Source organism: Hyla sarda, unplaced genomic scaffold (assembly GCF_029499605.1).
Source record: "Hyla sarda isolate aHylSar1 unplaced genomic scaffold, aHylSar1.hap1 scaffold_1692, whole genome shotgun sequence".
Classification (NCBI taxonomy): domain Eukaryota; kingdom Metazoa; phylum Chordata; class Amphibia; order Anura; family Hylidae; genus Hyla; species Hyla sarda.
In genome coordinates, this window is record NW_026608333.1 from 28833 (window position 1) to 46389 (window position 17557).

The following is a 17557-nucleotide window of genomic DNA, read 5'->3' on the forward strand; positions in this document are numbered from 1 at the left end:
CAGTGATAGGTCACTGGCTCAGGGGACCAGAGGTGACCATCAGGTGCAGTGATGGGACACAGCCTCCTCTCTTACCCCAGGGACCAGAGGTGACCATCAGGTGCAGTGATGGGACACAGCCTCCTCTCTTACCCCAGGGATCAGAGGTGACCACCAGGTGCAGTGATAGGACACAGCCCCCTCTCTTACCCCGGGATAGTAAATAAAATGGGCAGAAATACATTGTGTGAACCTGACCACAGGTCGGCCATACATGTGATACAATTTTGGCTGACAAATCCTCTCACACAGCCGGACACATACAGTTCCTGAGCTCGACCATACACTATCAGTGACCCCAGGAGACCACGAACCTTCTGAGAATAATATTGCAGGAATTTCTGTCTGATCGTGGGCTGAATAGATCCACATGGCTGACTTTATTTCACACAATAGCAGTCTCACCGCCCAAAAACCATTGTACATTGTTATATTTGTTACAATTGTTTAGGTTGAAATCATCCACTTTAATATAGGGTGTATGGGCCACTGAAGACCCTCTACCCAACATCTGCTGAATGGTTGTCTGTGAGAAGAGCCACCAAACCCCACACAGGTCATGAGTGATCCCAACATGACCATACCTTGTCTGGAGAAACCCAGATCATCACACGTGGACACCACAGGCAGACACTATCCGACCATCACACTGAACAGAGACGAGATCACACGTGGACACCACAGGCAGACACTATCAGACCATCACACTGAACAGAGACAAGATCACACGTGGACATCACAGGCAGACACTATCCAACCATCACACTGAACAGAGACGAGATCACACGTGGACATCACAGGCAGACACTATCCAACCATCACACTGAACAGAGACGAGATCACACGTGGACACCAAAGGCAGACACTATCCAACCATCACACGTGGACACCACAGGCAGACACTATCCAACCATCACACTGAACAGAGACGAGATCACACGTGGACACCACAGGCAGACACTATCAGACCATCACACTGAACAGAGACAAGATCACACGTGGACACTACAGGCAGACACTATCCAACCATCACCCTGAACAGAGACGAGATCACACGTGGACACCACAGGCAGACACTATCCGACCATCACACGTGGACACCACAGGCAGACACTATCCGACCATCCCATTGAACAGACAAGATCACACGTGGACACCACAGGCAGACACTATCCGACCATCACACTGAACAGACGAGATCACACGTGGACACTACAGGCAGACACTATCCGACCATCACACTGAACAGAGACGAGATCACACGGGGACACCACAGGCAGACACTATCCGACCATCACACTGAACAGAGACGAGATCACACGGGGACACCACAGGCAGACACTATCCGACCATCACACGTGGACACCACAGGCAGACACTATCCGACCATCACACTGAACAGAGACGAGATCACACGTGGACACCACAGGCAGACACTATCCGACCATCACACTGAACAGAGACGAGATCACACGTGGACACCACAGGCAGACACTATCCAACCATCACACTGAACAGAGACGAGATCACACGTGGACACCACAGGCAGACACTCTCCGACCATCACACTGAACAGACGAGATCACACGTGGACACCACAGGCAGACACTATCCGACCATCACACTGAACAGAGACGAGATCACACGGGGACACCACAGGCAGACACTATCCGACCATCACACGTGAACACCACAGGCAGACACTATCTGACCATCACACTGAACAGACGAGATCACATGTGGACACCACAGGCAGACACTATCCGACCATCACACGTGAACACCACAGGCAGACACTATCCGACCATCACACTGAACAGAGACGAGATCACACGTGGACATCACAGGCAGACACTATCCGACCAACACACGTGAACACTACAGGCAGACACTCTCCGACCATCACACTGAACAGACGAGATCACACGTGGACACCACAGGCAGACACTATCCAACCATCACACGTGGACACCACAGGCAGACACTATCCGACCATCACACTGAACAGAGACAAGATCACACGTGGACACTACACGCAGACACTATCCGACCATCACACTGAACAGAGACAAGATCACACGTGGACACTACAGGCAGACACTATCCGACCATCACACTGAACAGAGACGAGATCACACGTGGACACTACAGGCAGACACTATACGACCATCACACTGAACAGAGACGAGATCACACGTGGACACTACAGGCAGACACTATACGACCATCACACTGAACAGACGAGATCACACATGGACACCACAGGCAGACACCAGCCAACTATTAAACTGAACAGACAAGATCACACGTGGACACCACAGGCAGACACTATCTGACCATCACACTGAACAGAGATGAGATCACACGGGGACACCACAGGCAGACACTATCCGACCATCATACTGAACAGACAAGATCACACGTGGACACCACAGGCAGACACTATCCGACCATCACACTGAACAGAGATGAGATCACACGTGGACACCACAGGCAGACACTATCCGACCATCCCATTGAACAGACAAGATCACACGTGGACACCACAGGCAGATACTATCCAACCATCACACTGAACAGAGACGAGATCACATGGGGAAACCACAGGCAGACACTATCCGACCATCACACTGAACAGACGAGATCACACGTGGACACCACAGGCAGACACTATCCAACCATCACACATGGACACCACAGGCAGACACTAGCCAACCATTAAACTGAACAGAGATGATATAACACATGGACACCACAGGCAGAAACTATATGACCATAACACGTGGACACCACAGGCAGACACTATCTGACCATCACACTGAACAGAGACAAGCTCACACGTGGACACCACAGGCAGACACTATCCCACCATCACACTGAACAGACAAGATCACACGTGGACACCACAGGCAGACACTATCCGACCATCACACTGAACAGAGACAAGCTCACACGTGGACACCACAGGCAGACACTATCCCACCATCACACTGAACAGACAAGATCACACGTGGACACCACAGGCAGACACTATCCAACCATCATACTGAACAGATGAGATCACAAGTGGACACCACAGGCAGACACTATCCAACCATCACACTGAACAGATGAAATCACACGTGGACACCACAGGCAGACACTATCACACTGAACAGACGAGATCAAACGTGGACACCACATGCAGACACTATCCGACCATCACACGTGGACACCACAGGCAGACACTATCCGACCATCACACTGAACAGACGAGATCACACGTGGACACCACAGGCAGACACTATCCGACCATCACACTGAACAGACGAGATCACACGTGGACACCACAGGCAGACACTATCCGACCATCACACTGAACAGACGAGATCACACGTGGACACCACAGGCAGACACTATCCAACCATCACACAGAACAGACGAGATCACATGGGGACACCACAGGCAGACACTATCCAACTATCACACTGAACAGATGAGATCACACGTGGACACCACAGGCAGACACTATCCAACCATCACACTGAACAGACGAGATCACACGTGGACACCACAGGCAGACACTATCCAACCATCACACAGAACAGACGAGATCACATGGGGACACCACAGGCAGACACTATCCAACTATCACACTGAACAGATGAGATCACACGTGGACACCACAGGCAGACACTATCCAACCATCACACTGAACAGAGACAAGATCACACGTGGACACCACAGGCAGACACTATCCAACCATCACACTGAACAGACGAGATCACACGTGGACACCACAGGCAGACACTATCCAACCATCACACAGAACAGACGAGATCACATGGGGACACCACAGGCAGACACTATCCAACTATCACACTGAACAGATGAGATCACACGTGGACACCACAGGCAGACACTATCCAACCATCACACTGAACAGAGACAAGATCACACGTGGACACCACAGGCAGACACTATCCGACCATCATACTGAACAGACGAGATCACATGGGGACACCACAGGCAGACACTATCCAACTATCACACTGAACAGATGAGATCACATGTGGACACCACAGGCAGACACTATCCGACCATCACACTGAACAGACGAGATCACACGTGGACACCACAGGCAGACACTATCCAACTATCACACTGAACAGATGAGATCACATGTGGACACCACAGGCAGACACTATCCGACCATCACACTGAACAGACGAGATCACACGTGGACACCACAGGCAGACACTATCCAACTATCACACTGAACAGATGAGATCACATGTGGACACCACAGGCAGACACTATCTGACCATCACACTGAACAGAGATGAGATCACACGTGGACACCACAGGCAGACACTATCCAACCATCACACTGAACAGACAAGATCACACGTGGACACCACAGGCAGACACTATCCGACCAACACACGTGGACACCACAGGCAGACACTATCCGACCAACACACAGAACAGACGAGATCACACGTGGACACCACAGGCAGACACTATCACACTGAACAGATGAGATCACACGTGGACACCACAGGCAGACACTATCCGACCAACACACGTGGACACCACAGGCAGACACTATCCGACCATCACACTGAACAGACGAGATCACACGTGGACACCACAGGCAGACACTATCCAACTATCACACTGAACAGATGAGATCACATGTGGACACCACAGGCAGACACTATCTGACCATCACACTGAACAGAGATGAGATCACACGTGGACACCACAGGCAGACACTATCCAACCATCATACTGAACAGACAAGATCACACGTGGACACCACAGGCAGACACTATCCGACCATCACACGTGGACACCACAGGCAGACACTATCCGACCAACACACAGAACAGACGAGATCACACGTGGACACCACAGGCAGACACTATCACACTGAACAGATGAGATCACACGTGGACACCACAGGCAGACACTATCCGACCAACACACGTGGACACCACAGGCAGACACTATCCGACCAACACACAGAACAGACGAGATCACACGTGGACACCACAGGCAGACACTATCCGACCATCACACTGAACAGACGAGATCACATGTGGATACCACAGGCAGACACTATCCGACCATCACACGTGGACACCACAGGCAGACACTATCCGACCATCACACGTGGACACCACAGGCAGACACTATCCGACCATCACACGTGGACACCACAGGCAGACACTATCCGACCATCACACGTGGACACCACAGGCAGACACTATCTGACCATCACACTGAACAGACGAGATCACACGTGGACACCACAGGCAGACACTATCCGACCATCACACTGAACAGAGACAAGATCACACGTGGACACCACAGGCAGACACTATCCGACCATCACACGTGGACACCACAGGCAGACACACTTTATGGATATTGTGCTGGTCAGGGAACTACAGACAGAATTCCAATCAGATCCCCACTTTTTTTCAGTCGTGGCCTTGTGGCACCAGAATCAGTGAAAATGAATGGGAGTGATTGTACCACACACAGTGCAATAGATAAGTGACCAGAAGGTAGGTCCATCATAGCCACCTTTGTATTTCTTCAGCTTCACTTCTAGAGTCCTGCCGGGTGACAGGAGCCATCCTGGGCTGAGGCCACGTGTACATGCTCTGCTCGCACCTCTATGGCCATAACATTCTGTGGGGCGCCAACTAGTGCACCAAAGTACCTAAGCCAGGGGTCAGGGGCTGCGGGCGTTAGGTCTGTCCCATTCATGGACTCTGTGAGGTCCATCTGCAGCAGAACGTGGTGTAAGAGGACACGAGCCACTGAAAAGGGCAGAGAACTCCCTCCTCGCCCCCCTAAGCCCATGACATCATTATCTGCTTCATATAATAATACTGATGGACAGGCCCAAAATGAGAGGCTGGCGGGGGCCACATCAGCCACCCCATGGACAAAGTCACTAAGAAGGATTCCTGTGGAGGGGGCCACAAATCCAGAACCGAAAGTGCTGTTCAGTGTCAGGGAGATCACGAGGACATCTCCACTGGTGTCGGCCACTAGAACACTGCTTCCCACAGGGGCTGAATCCCATGGGCCCCGTACCCTGGCCAGGTGGATGTCTGGGGGCCACATACTGGCCAGCGTGTACATGGTCTTGGAGACACTGATGAGATGGTCAGAGATGGTGGCAGGAGCCTTGTCCCCGTGGCTCTCATACACCCCCTGGACAGAATTTGTGAGAATTACCCCCGCTGTGGGGGCAGAGGAGCTGTACAGGGTCAGTCCATCAAGGTGAAGCCCTGTTGGCTCTTCACTCCTGGGGTCTACCCTGGAAAGGGCCTTGTGGAACGACTCTCTGTCTGTCACCTCAATGTCACTCAACAGGTTGTGGACGAGGCCACTGGGGAGCGAAGAATCCCTCATGGTTTGGGCCATCTCCAGAGTGTTTCCCAGCTGCATGTTTCTTACTTTATCTCCAACCTTCCTGAGGACATTCTGGTCATAGAAGAGACCGCGCAGTCCCTGAGAGGACGAAGCTTTCATCCCGTTCTCCTCCAGAGCAGCGTGCAGGCTGTGGTCCACCAAGAACCCCTGACGGGCCAGAATAATGGCGTGGCTGAAGAGCTCGGACCAGCGCTTCCTACCGTGCTCCCGGTGAAGCGACCACAGACCCTGGAGCACGGTGGGGATCCCGTACGAGGTGGGGGACGGCTCCATGGGGATGGTGCTCAACACTGATGCATTCTGGGATGTTCCATTAAAATAAATAGAGGAGAAAGTTCCACCTGTAATGACAAGGAATATTGTAAGATGAGGATGGCTCTTCACTCCCCTCATCTCCCTCTATAATGTAGAAATGGGAGAGGAATCGGTGCAGGGAGCGGCGCTCTCCAGATCCGTTATATTATTAACCGGCAAGAAACGGACTTCATAAAGTACAAAGCTTTATTGGCTATTCATATGCTAACAGACTACGCGTTTGGAGGGGCGGGACTCCCTCTTCGTCAGGTCCTCTGATTGGACGCTGGGTGCGATATCCTTTTTATATCCTCCCGATCTGGCAGAAATAACATGACAATAATAGAAATAACACGACAATAATAGAAACACCACGAGTACAATACAATAACCTGTAAAATAACGTTCTTCCACATGAAAAGGGACGAGAACAGAGGATCATTCACATTTATACACGTAAAATACTTAATACAACTAGTAACATCTTCTCATTAATACTGAGCGGTATACAGCGGAGGACGTGTCAGTGTGTGCAGTCACCGGTGAGCGCTGCGGAGTAGGTGCCGCTCTCTACACATGGATGAGACGGATGGTTCCTATTTACAGACCATATAGAGCGAGGACTGTCAGGAGCGCTCGGAGGTAGATAGAAGAAATCCGGGAGAAAACGCAAATCCATATTGTAATGTATATGAATGTACAGATCAGACGTCCATGATAAATCTAGAGAAGACGGATAATTCTATAGAAACAAATCCATATTGTAATGTATATGAATGTACAGATCAGACGACCATGATAAATCTAGAGAAGACGGATAATTCTATAGAAACAAATCCATATTGTATCGTATATGAATGTACAGATCAGACGTCCATGATAAATCTAGAGAAGACGGATAATTCTATAGAAACAAATCCATATTGTAATGTATATAAATGTACAGATCAGACATCCATGATAAATCTAGAGAAGACGGATAATTCCATAGAAACAAATCCATATTGTAATGTATATGAATGTACAGATCAGACGTCCATGATAAATCTAGAGAAGACGGATAATTCCATAGAAACAAATCCATATTGTAATGTATATGAATGTACAGATCAGACGACCATGATAAATCTAGAGAAGACGGATAATTCTATAGAAACTAATCCATATTGTAATGTATATGAATGTACAGATCAGACGTCCATGATAAATCTAGAGAAGACGGATAATTCTATAGAAACAAATCCATATTGTAATGTATATGAATGTACAGATCAGACATCCATGATAAATCTAGAGAAGACGGATAATTCTATAGAAACAAATCCATATTGTAATGTATATGAATGTACAGATCAGACGTCCATGATAAATCTAGAGAAGACGGATAATTCTATAGAAACAAATCCATATTGTAATATATATGAATGTACAGATCAGACGTCCATGATAAATCTAGAGAAGACGGATAATTCTATAGAAACAAATCCATATTGTAATGTATATGAATGTACAGATCAGACGTCCATGATAAATCTAGAGAAGACGGATAATTCTATAGAAACAAATCCATATTGTAATGTATATGAATGTACAGATCAGACGACCATGATAAATCTAGAGAAGACGGATAATTCTATAGAAACAAATCCATATTGTAATGTATATGAATGTACAGATCAGACATCCATGATAAATCTAGAGAAGACGGATAATTCTATAGAAACAAATCCATATTGTAATGTATATGAATGTACAGATCAGACGTCCATGATAAATCTAGAGAAGACGGATAATTCTATAGAAACAAATCCATATTGTAATGTATATGAATGTACAGATCAGACGTCCATGATAAATCTAGAGAAGACGGATAATTCTATAGAAACAAATCCATATTGTAATGTATATGAATGTATACATGATATTGGTCATATATTTCATATACATTACAATATGGATTTGTTCTACAGAATTATCCGTCTTCCCATATACATTACAATATGGATTTGTTCTACAGAATTATCCGTCTTCCCATATACATTACAATATGGATTTGCGTTTTCTCCCGGATTTCTTCTATCTACCTCCGAGCGCTCCTGACAGTCCTCGCTCTATACGGTCTGTAAATAGGAACCATCCGTCTCATCCATGTGTAGAGAGCGGCACCTACTCCGCAGCGCTCACCGGTGACTGCACACACTGACACGTCCTCCGCTGTATACCGCTCAGTATTACAATTAGAAGATGTTACTAGTTGTATTAAGTATTTTACGTGTATAAATGTGAATGATCCTCTGTTCTCGACCCTTTTCATGTGGAAGAACGTAATTTTACAGGTTATTGTATTCGTGTTATTTTTATTATTGTCATGTTATTTCTGCGGGATCGGGTGGAAATAAAAAGGATATTGCACCCAGCATCCAATCAGAGGACCTGATGAAGAGGGGGTCCCGCCCCTCCAAACGCGTAGTCTGTTAGTATATGAATAGCCAATAAAGCTTTGTTCTTTACCAAGTCCGTTTCTTGCCGGTTACCTGTTAATAATATAACCGATCTGGAAAGCGACGCTCCCTGCACTGATTCCTCTCCCACGAGACCTGCGCTCCTCCATACGCCACTGCGTGTGGTAAATGATCTATGATGTTGTGCGATCACAAGGGGAGCGAACCTTCTTCATTCACCGCACACATCTCTAACAGCACGTTGTGCACATCGCTACATTCCGCTTTTTCTCTCCACATTTGTCATCTCCCTCTACGTAACAGGATCCCGAGTGTAACTTACCTAAAGATACAGTGTGCGGGTGCACGACAGCGAGACACAGGACGGCAGCCACGCCAGCGTCCACCACGGAGCCACCAATCCCCAAGACATCCCGAGCCGCTCCGGAACAGGACTCTGTGTGACCAAGAAAGAGATAAGAGACTGAACCACAGTCCTGACTATAAGAGGAGACACAAAAAGAGTGGTCTGAAGTAGTGGCCGGGCCCCCTCATCATATCAGGGGCCCCACGTTATGTCTGGACCCCTGCGTCATGTCTCTATGAGAGGACATAATGATCACATGGTTCTGGTGTCTTCTCTGAGGAGACATATGGATCACATGGTTCTGGTGTCTTCTCTGAGAGGACATAATGATCACATGGTTCTGGTGTCTTCTCTGAGAGGACATAATGATCACATGGTTCTGGTGTCTTCTCTGAGGACATAATGATCACATGGTTCTGGGGTCTTCTCTGAGGGGACATAATGATCACATGGTTCTAGTGTCTTCTCTGAGAGGACATAATGATCACATGGTTCTGGTGTCTTCTCTGAGAGGACATAATGATCACATGGTTCTGGTGTCTTCTCTGAGGACATAATGATCACATGGTTCTGGTGTCTTCTCTGAGGGGACATAATGATCACATGGTTCTGGTGTCTTCTCTGAGAGGACATAATGATCACATGGTTCTGGTGTCTTCTCTGAGGAGACATATGGATCACATGGTTCTGGTGTCTTCTCTGAGAGGACATAATGATCACATGGTTCTGGTGTCTTCTCTGAGAGGACATAATGATCACATGGTTCTGGTGTCTTCTCTGAGAGGACATAATGATCACATGGTTCTGGTGTCTTCTCTGAGAGGACATAATGATCACATGGTTCTGGTGTCATCTCTGAGGGGACATAATGATCACATGGTTCTGGTGTCTTCTCTGAGGGGACATAATGATCACATGGTTCTGGTGTCATCTCTGAGAGGACATAATGATCACATGGTTCTGGTGTCTTCTCTGAGGAGACATATGGATCACATGGTTCTGGTGTCTTCTCTGAGAGGACATAATGATCACATGGTTCTGGTGTCTTCTCTGAGAGGACATAATGATCACATGGTTCTGGTGTCTTCTCTGAGAGGACATAATGATCACATGGTTCTGGTGTCTTCTCTGAGAGGACATAATGATCACATGGTTCTGGTGTCATCTCTGAGGGGACATAATGATCACATGGTTCTGGTGTCTTCTCTGAGGGGACATAATGATCACATGGTTCTGGTGTCTTCTCTGAGGAGACATATGGATCACATGGTTCTGGTGTCTTCTCTGAGAGGACATAATGATCACATGGTTCTGGTGTCTTCTCTGAGGACATAATGATCACATGGTTCTGGTGTCTTCTCTGAGGGGACATAATGATCACATGGTTCTGGTGTCTTCTCTGAGGGGACAAAATGATCACATGGTTCTTGTGTCTTCTCTGAGAGGACATAATGATCACATGGTTCTGGTGTCATCTCTGAGAGGACATAATGATCACATGGTTCTGGTGTCTTCTCTGAGAGGACATAAGGATCACATGGTTTTGGTGTCTTATCTGAGAGGACATAAGGATCACATGGTTTTGGTGTCTTCTCTGAGAGGACATAAGGATCACATGGTTCTGGTGTCTTCTCTGAGGGGACATAATGATCACATGGTTCTGGTGTCTTCTCTGAGGGGACATAATGATCACATGGTTCTGGTGTCTTCTCTGAGGGGGCATAATGATCACATGGTTCTGGTGTCTTCTCTGAGGAGACATATGGATCACATGGTTCTGGTGTCTTCTCTGAGGACATAATGATCACATGGTTCTGGGGTCTTCTCTGAGGGGACATAATGATCACATGGTTCTGGTGTCTTCTCTGAGGGGATATAAGGATCACATGGTTCTGGGGTCTTCTCTGAGAGGACATAATGATCACATGGTTCTGGTGTCTTCTCTGAGAGGACATAATGATCACATGGTTCTGGGGTCTTCTCTGAGAGGACATAATGATCACATGGTTCTGGTGTCTTCTCTGAGGGGACATAATGATCCCATGGTTCTGGTGTCTTCTCTGAGGGGACATAATGATCACATGGTTCTGGTGTCTTCTCTGAGGGGACATAATGATCACATGGTTCTGGTGTCTTCTCTGAGGGGACATAATGATCACATGGTTCTGGTGTCTTCTCTGAGGGGACATAATGATCACATGGTTCTGGTGTCTTCTCTGAGAGGACATAATGATCACATGGTTCTGGTGTCTTCTCTGAGAGGACATAATGATCACATGGTTCTGGTGTCTTCTCTGAGGGGATATAAGGATCACATGGTTCTGGTGTCTTCTCTGAGAGGACATAATGATCACATGGTTCTGGTGTCTTCTCTGAGAGGACATAATGATCACATGGTTCTGGTGTCTTCTCTGAGGAGACATATGGATCACATGGTTCTGGTGTCTTCTCTGAGGAGACATATGGATCACATGGTTCTGGTGTCTTCTCCGAGGGGATATAAGGATCACATGATCTCGGAACAACACAAAGCTACCCAGTTTGGGGATAAAGGCTCTCTTACACCCATGTGATGTCAGGACACCATGACACCTGGATGTCTCTGGGTCTCTAATGTCTGGTGAATTCTAAAGACACGAGGAGGAGATGAGAGGCCCGGGACCCTGTGGTCCATGTACTCACCAGAGTCTGTGACAGCAGCGGCATGGTGGTATGTGCCTGCGGAGTGACTATGTCCATGATCGTCGCGCTGATGGTCCTCATGTTCCTCTTCAGAGTGCTGATGGTCCTCGTGCTCCACTTCAGAGTGCTGGTGGTCCTCGTGCTCCACTTCAGAGTGCTGGTGGTCCTCGTGTTCCTCTTCAGAGTGCTGGTGGTCCTCGTGTTCCTCTTCAGAGTGCTGATGGTCGCCATCATGGTTGGGTATAATTGAGAAGCTTTCCAAGGTGCTGATGTTCCCGGATTGGCCCAGGCGGCCATAAACCTTGGGTGGCGCTGAAGGTTCTAGACCATATTCTAGTTCATACAGGACGAAGGCAATGGCCACCGCCAGCAGGAGCAGAGAGGAGCCGATCCGAACCGTAGCCTCTCTGCAGCGAGTGCGGGCGACAGGGCGGAGGGAACGGCTGAAAGAAAACAATGTGAGGTTACTGAGTCTGATAGAGGCAGAGGACCACCATAACAGCAGACAACATCCAGACCTTCATGTGGATTATCTCTAGACTGTGAAAAGTGGTGAAAATGGCCAAACAGAACCACAGGGTCCAGTCATACATCACTACAAGTATACGGGGAGCTGTATACTGTGGACGAGCAATATACAGGAGATATGTCCCCCCAATACAGGAGCCCCCCCCAATACAGGAGGCGTGCCCCCCCCCACAATACAGGAGGCGTGCCCCCCCTACAATACAGGAGGCGTGCCCCCCCTACAATACAGGAGGCGTGCCCCCCCTACAATACAGGAGGCGTGCCCCCACTACAATACAGGAGGCGTGCCCCCACTACAATACAGGAGGCGTGCCCCCCACTACAATACAGGAGGCGTGTCCCCCCCTACAATAAAGGAGGCGTGCCCCCCCTCTACAATACAGGAGGCGTGCCCCCCACTACAATACAGGAGGAGTGCCCCCCACTACAATACAGGAGGCGTGCCCCCCACTACAATACAGGAGGCGTGCCCCCACTACAATACAGGAGGCGTGCCCCCCACTACAATACAGGAGGCGTGCCCCCCACTACAATACAGGAGGCGTGCCCCCCACTACAATACAGGAGGCGTGCCCCCCACTACAATACAGGAGGCGTGCCCCCCACTACAATACAGGAGGCGTGCCCCCCACTACAATACAGGAGGCGTGCCCCCCACTACAATACAGGAGGCGTGCACCACTACAATACAGGAGGAGTGCCCCCCCTACAATACAGGAGGCGTGCCCCCACTACAATACAGGAGGCGTGCACCACTACAATACAGGAGGCGTGCCCCCCACTACAATACAGGAGGCGTGCCCCCACTACAATACAGGAGGCGTGCACCACTACAATACAGGAGGCGTGCCCCCCACTACAATACAGGAGGCGTGCCCCCCCACTACAATACAGGAGGCGTGCACCACTACAATACAGGAGGCGTGCACCCCACTACAATACAGGAGGCGTGCCCCCCACTACAATACAGGAGGCGTGCCCCCCACTACAATACAGGAGGCGTGCACCACTACAATACAGGAGGCGTGTCCCCCCCTACAATAAAGGAGGCGTGCCCCCCACTACAATACAGGAGGCGTGCCCCCCCTACAATACAGGAGGCGTGCACCACTACAATACAGGAGGCGTGCACCACTACAATACAGGAGGCGTGCCCCCCCTACAATACAGGAGGCGTGCCCCCCCTACAATACAGGAGGCGTGCCCCCCCACTACAATACAGGAGGCGTGCACCCACTACAATACAGGAGGCGTGCCCCCCCTACAATACAGGAGGCGTGCACCACTACAATACAGGAGGCGTGCCCCCCCTACAATACAGGAGGCGTGCACCACTACAATACAGGAGGCGTGCACCACTACAATACAGGAGGCGTGCACCACTACAATACAGGAGGCGTGCACCACTACAATACAGGAGGCGTGCACCACTACAATACAGGAGGCGTGCCCCCACTACAATACAGGAGGCGTGCCCCCCCCACTACAATACAGGAGGCGTGCACCACTACAATACAGGAGGCGTGCACCACTACAATACAGGAGGCGTGCACCACTACAATACAGGAGGCGTGCCCCCCACTACAATACAGGAGGCGTGCACCACTACAATACAGGAGGCGTGCACCACTACAATACAGGAGGCGTGCACCACTACAATACAGGAGGCGTGCACCACTACAATACAGGAGGCGTGCACCACTACAATACAGGAGGCGTGCACCACTACAATACAGGAGGCGTGCACCACTACAATACAGGAGGCGTGCACCACTACAATACAGGAGGCGTGCCCCACTACAATACAGGAGGCGTGCCCCCCACTACAATACAGGAGGCGTGCCCCCCCCTACAATACAGGAGGCGTGCACCCCCTACAATACAGGAGGCGTGCACCACTACAATACAGGAGGCGTGCACCACTACAATACAGGAGGCGTGCCCCCCCTACAATACAGGAGGCGTGCCCCCCCTACAATACAGGAGGCGTGCCCCCCCTACAATACAGGAGGCGTGCACCACTACAATACAGGAGGCGTGCACCACTACAATACAGGAGGCGTGCACCACTACAATACAGGAGGCGTGCCCCCACTACAATACAGGAGGCGTGCCCCCCCCTACAATACAGGAGGCGTGCCCCCACTACAATACAGGAGGCGTGCCCCCCCTACAATACAGGAGGCGTGCCCCCCACTACAATACAGGAGGCGTGCACCACTACAATACAGGAGGCGTGCCCCCCCTACAATACAGGAGGCGTGCCCCCCCTACAATACAGGAGGCGTGCCCCCCTACAATACAGGAGGCATGCACCACTACAATACAGGAGGCGTGCCCCCCCCTACAATACAGGAGGCGTGCACCACTACAATACAGGAGGCGTGCCCCCCCTACAATACAGGAGGCGTGCCCCCCCTACAATACAGGAGGCGTGCACCACTACAATACAGGAGGCGTGCCCCCCCTACAATACAGGAGGCGTGCCCCCACTACAATACAGGAGGCGTGCCCCCCCCTACAATACAGGAGGCGTGCCCCCCCTACAATACAGGAGGCGTGCCCCCCCTACAATACAGGAGGCGTTCACCACTACAATACAGGAGGCGTGCCCCCCCCTACAATACAGGAGGCGTGCCCCCCCCTACAATACAGGAGGCGTGCACCACTACAATACAGGAGGCGTGCCCCCCCTACAATACAGGAGGCGTGCCCCCCCTACAATACAGGAGGCGTGCCCCCCACTACAATACAGGAGGCGTGCCCCCCTACAATACAGGAGGCGTGCCCCCCCTACAATACAGGAGGCGTGCCCCCCACTACAATATAGGAGGCGTGCACCACTAGAATACAGGAGGAGTGCCCCCCCTACAATACAGGAGGCGTGCCCCCACTACAATACAGGAGGCGTGCACCACTACAATACAGGAGGCGTGCCCCCCACTACAATACAGGAGGCGTGCCCCCACTACAATACAGGAGGCGTGCACCACTACAATACAGGAGGCGTGCCCCCCACTACAATACAGGAGGCGTGCCCCCCACTACAATACAGGAGGCGTGCACCACTACAATACAGGAGGCGTGCACCCCACTACAATACAGGAGGCGTGCCCCCCACTACAATACAGGAGGCGTGCCCCCCACTACAATACAGGAGGCGTGCACCACTACAATACAGGAGGCGTGTCCCCCCCTACAATAAAGGAGGCGTGCCCCCCACTACAATACAGGAGGCGTGCCCCCCCTACAATACAGGAGGCGTGCACCACTACAATACAGGAGGCGTGCACCACTACAATACAGGAGGCGTGCCCCCCCTACAATACAGGAGGCGTGCCCCCCTACAATACAGGAGGCGTGCCCCCCCTACAATACAGGAGGCGTGCACCCATACAATACAGGAGGCGTGCACCACTACAATACAGGAGGCGTGCACCACTACAATACAGGAGGCGTGCACCACTACAATACAGGAGGCGTGCACCACTACAATACAGGAGGCGTGCACCACTACAATACAGGAGGCGTGCCCCCACTACAATACAGGAGGCGTGCCCCCCCCACTACAATACAGGAGGCGTGCACCACTACAATACAGGAGGCGTGCACCACTACAATACAGGAGGCGTGCACCACTACAATACAGGAGGCGTGCCCCCCACTACAATACAGGAGGCGTGCACCACTACAATACAGGAGGCGTGCACCACTACAATACAGGAGGCGTGCACCACTACAATACAGGAGGCGTGCACCACTACAATACAGGAGGCGTGCACCACTACAATACAGGAGGCGTGCACCACTACAATACAGGAGGCGTGCACCACTACAATACAGGAGGCGTGCACCACTACAATACAGGAGGCGTGCCCCACTACAATACAGGAGGCGTGCCCCCCACTACAATACAGGAGGCGTGCCCCCCCTACAATACAGGAGGCGTGCACCCCCTACAATACAGGAGGCGTGCACCACTACAATACAGGAGGCGTGCACCACTACAATACAGGAGGCGTGCCCCCCCTACAATACAGGAGGCGTGCCCCCCCTACAATACAGGAGGCGTGCCCCCCCTACAATACAGGAGGCGTGCCCCCCCTACAATACAGGAGGCGTGCACCACTACAATACAGGAGGCGTGCACCACTACAATACAGGAGGCGTGCCCCCACTACAATACAGGAGGCGTGCCCCCACTACAATACAGGAGGCGTGCACCACTACAATACAGGAGGCGTGCCCCCCCTACAATACAGGAGGCGTGCACCACTACAATACAGGAGGCGTGCACCACTACAATACAGGAGGCGTGCACCACTACAATACAGGAGGCGTGCCCCCACTACAATACAGGAGGCGTGCACCACTACAATACAGGAGGCGTGCCCCCACTACAATACAGGAGGCGTGCCCCCCCCTACAATACAGGAGGCGTGCCCCCACTACAATACAGGAGGCGTGCCCCCCCTACAATACAGGAGGCGTGCCCCCACTACAATACAGGAGGCGTGCACCACTACAATACAGGAGGCGTGCCCCCCCTACAATACAGGAGGCGTGCCCCCCCTACAATACAGGAGGCGTGCCCCCCTACAATACAGGAGGCATGCACCACTACAATACAGGAGGCGTGCCCCCCCCTACAATACAGGAGGCGTGCACCACTACAATACAGGAGGCGTGCCCCCCCTACAATACAGGAGGCGTGCCCCCCCTACAATACAGGAGGCGTGCACCACTACAATACAGGAGGCGTGCCCCCCCT

General features: G+C 50.9%; 1 protein-coding gene across 1 annotated transcript; it reads right to left on the reverse strand.

Moving 5' to 3' along the window:
• Positions 1–5235: 5235 nt before the first annotated feature.
• Positions 5236–12701, reverse strand: GGT6 (gamma-glutamyltransferase 6; the record flags this gene model as incomplete). The annotated part of the gene is made up of 3 exons (XM_056552541.1): positions 5236–6815; positions 9553–9666; positions 12259–12701. Coding segments are annotated over 3 exons (1735 nt in total), but the record flags the coding sequence as incomplete, so codon positions are not given.
• Positions 12702–17557: the final 4856 nt, after the last annotated feature.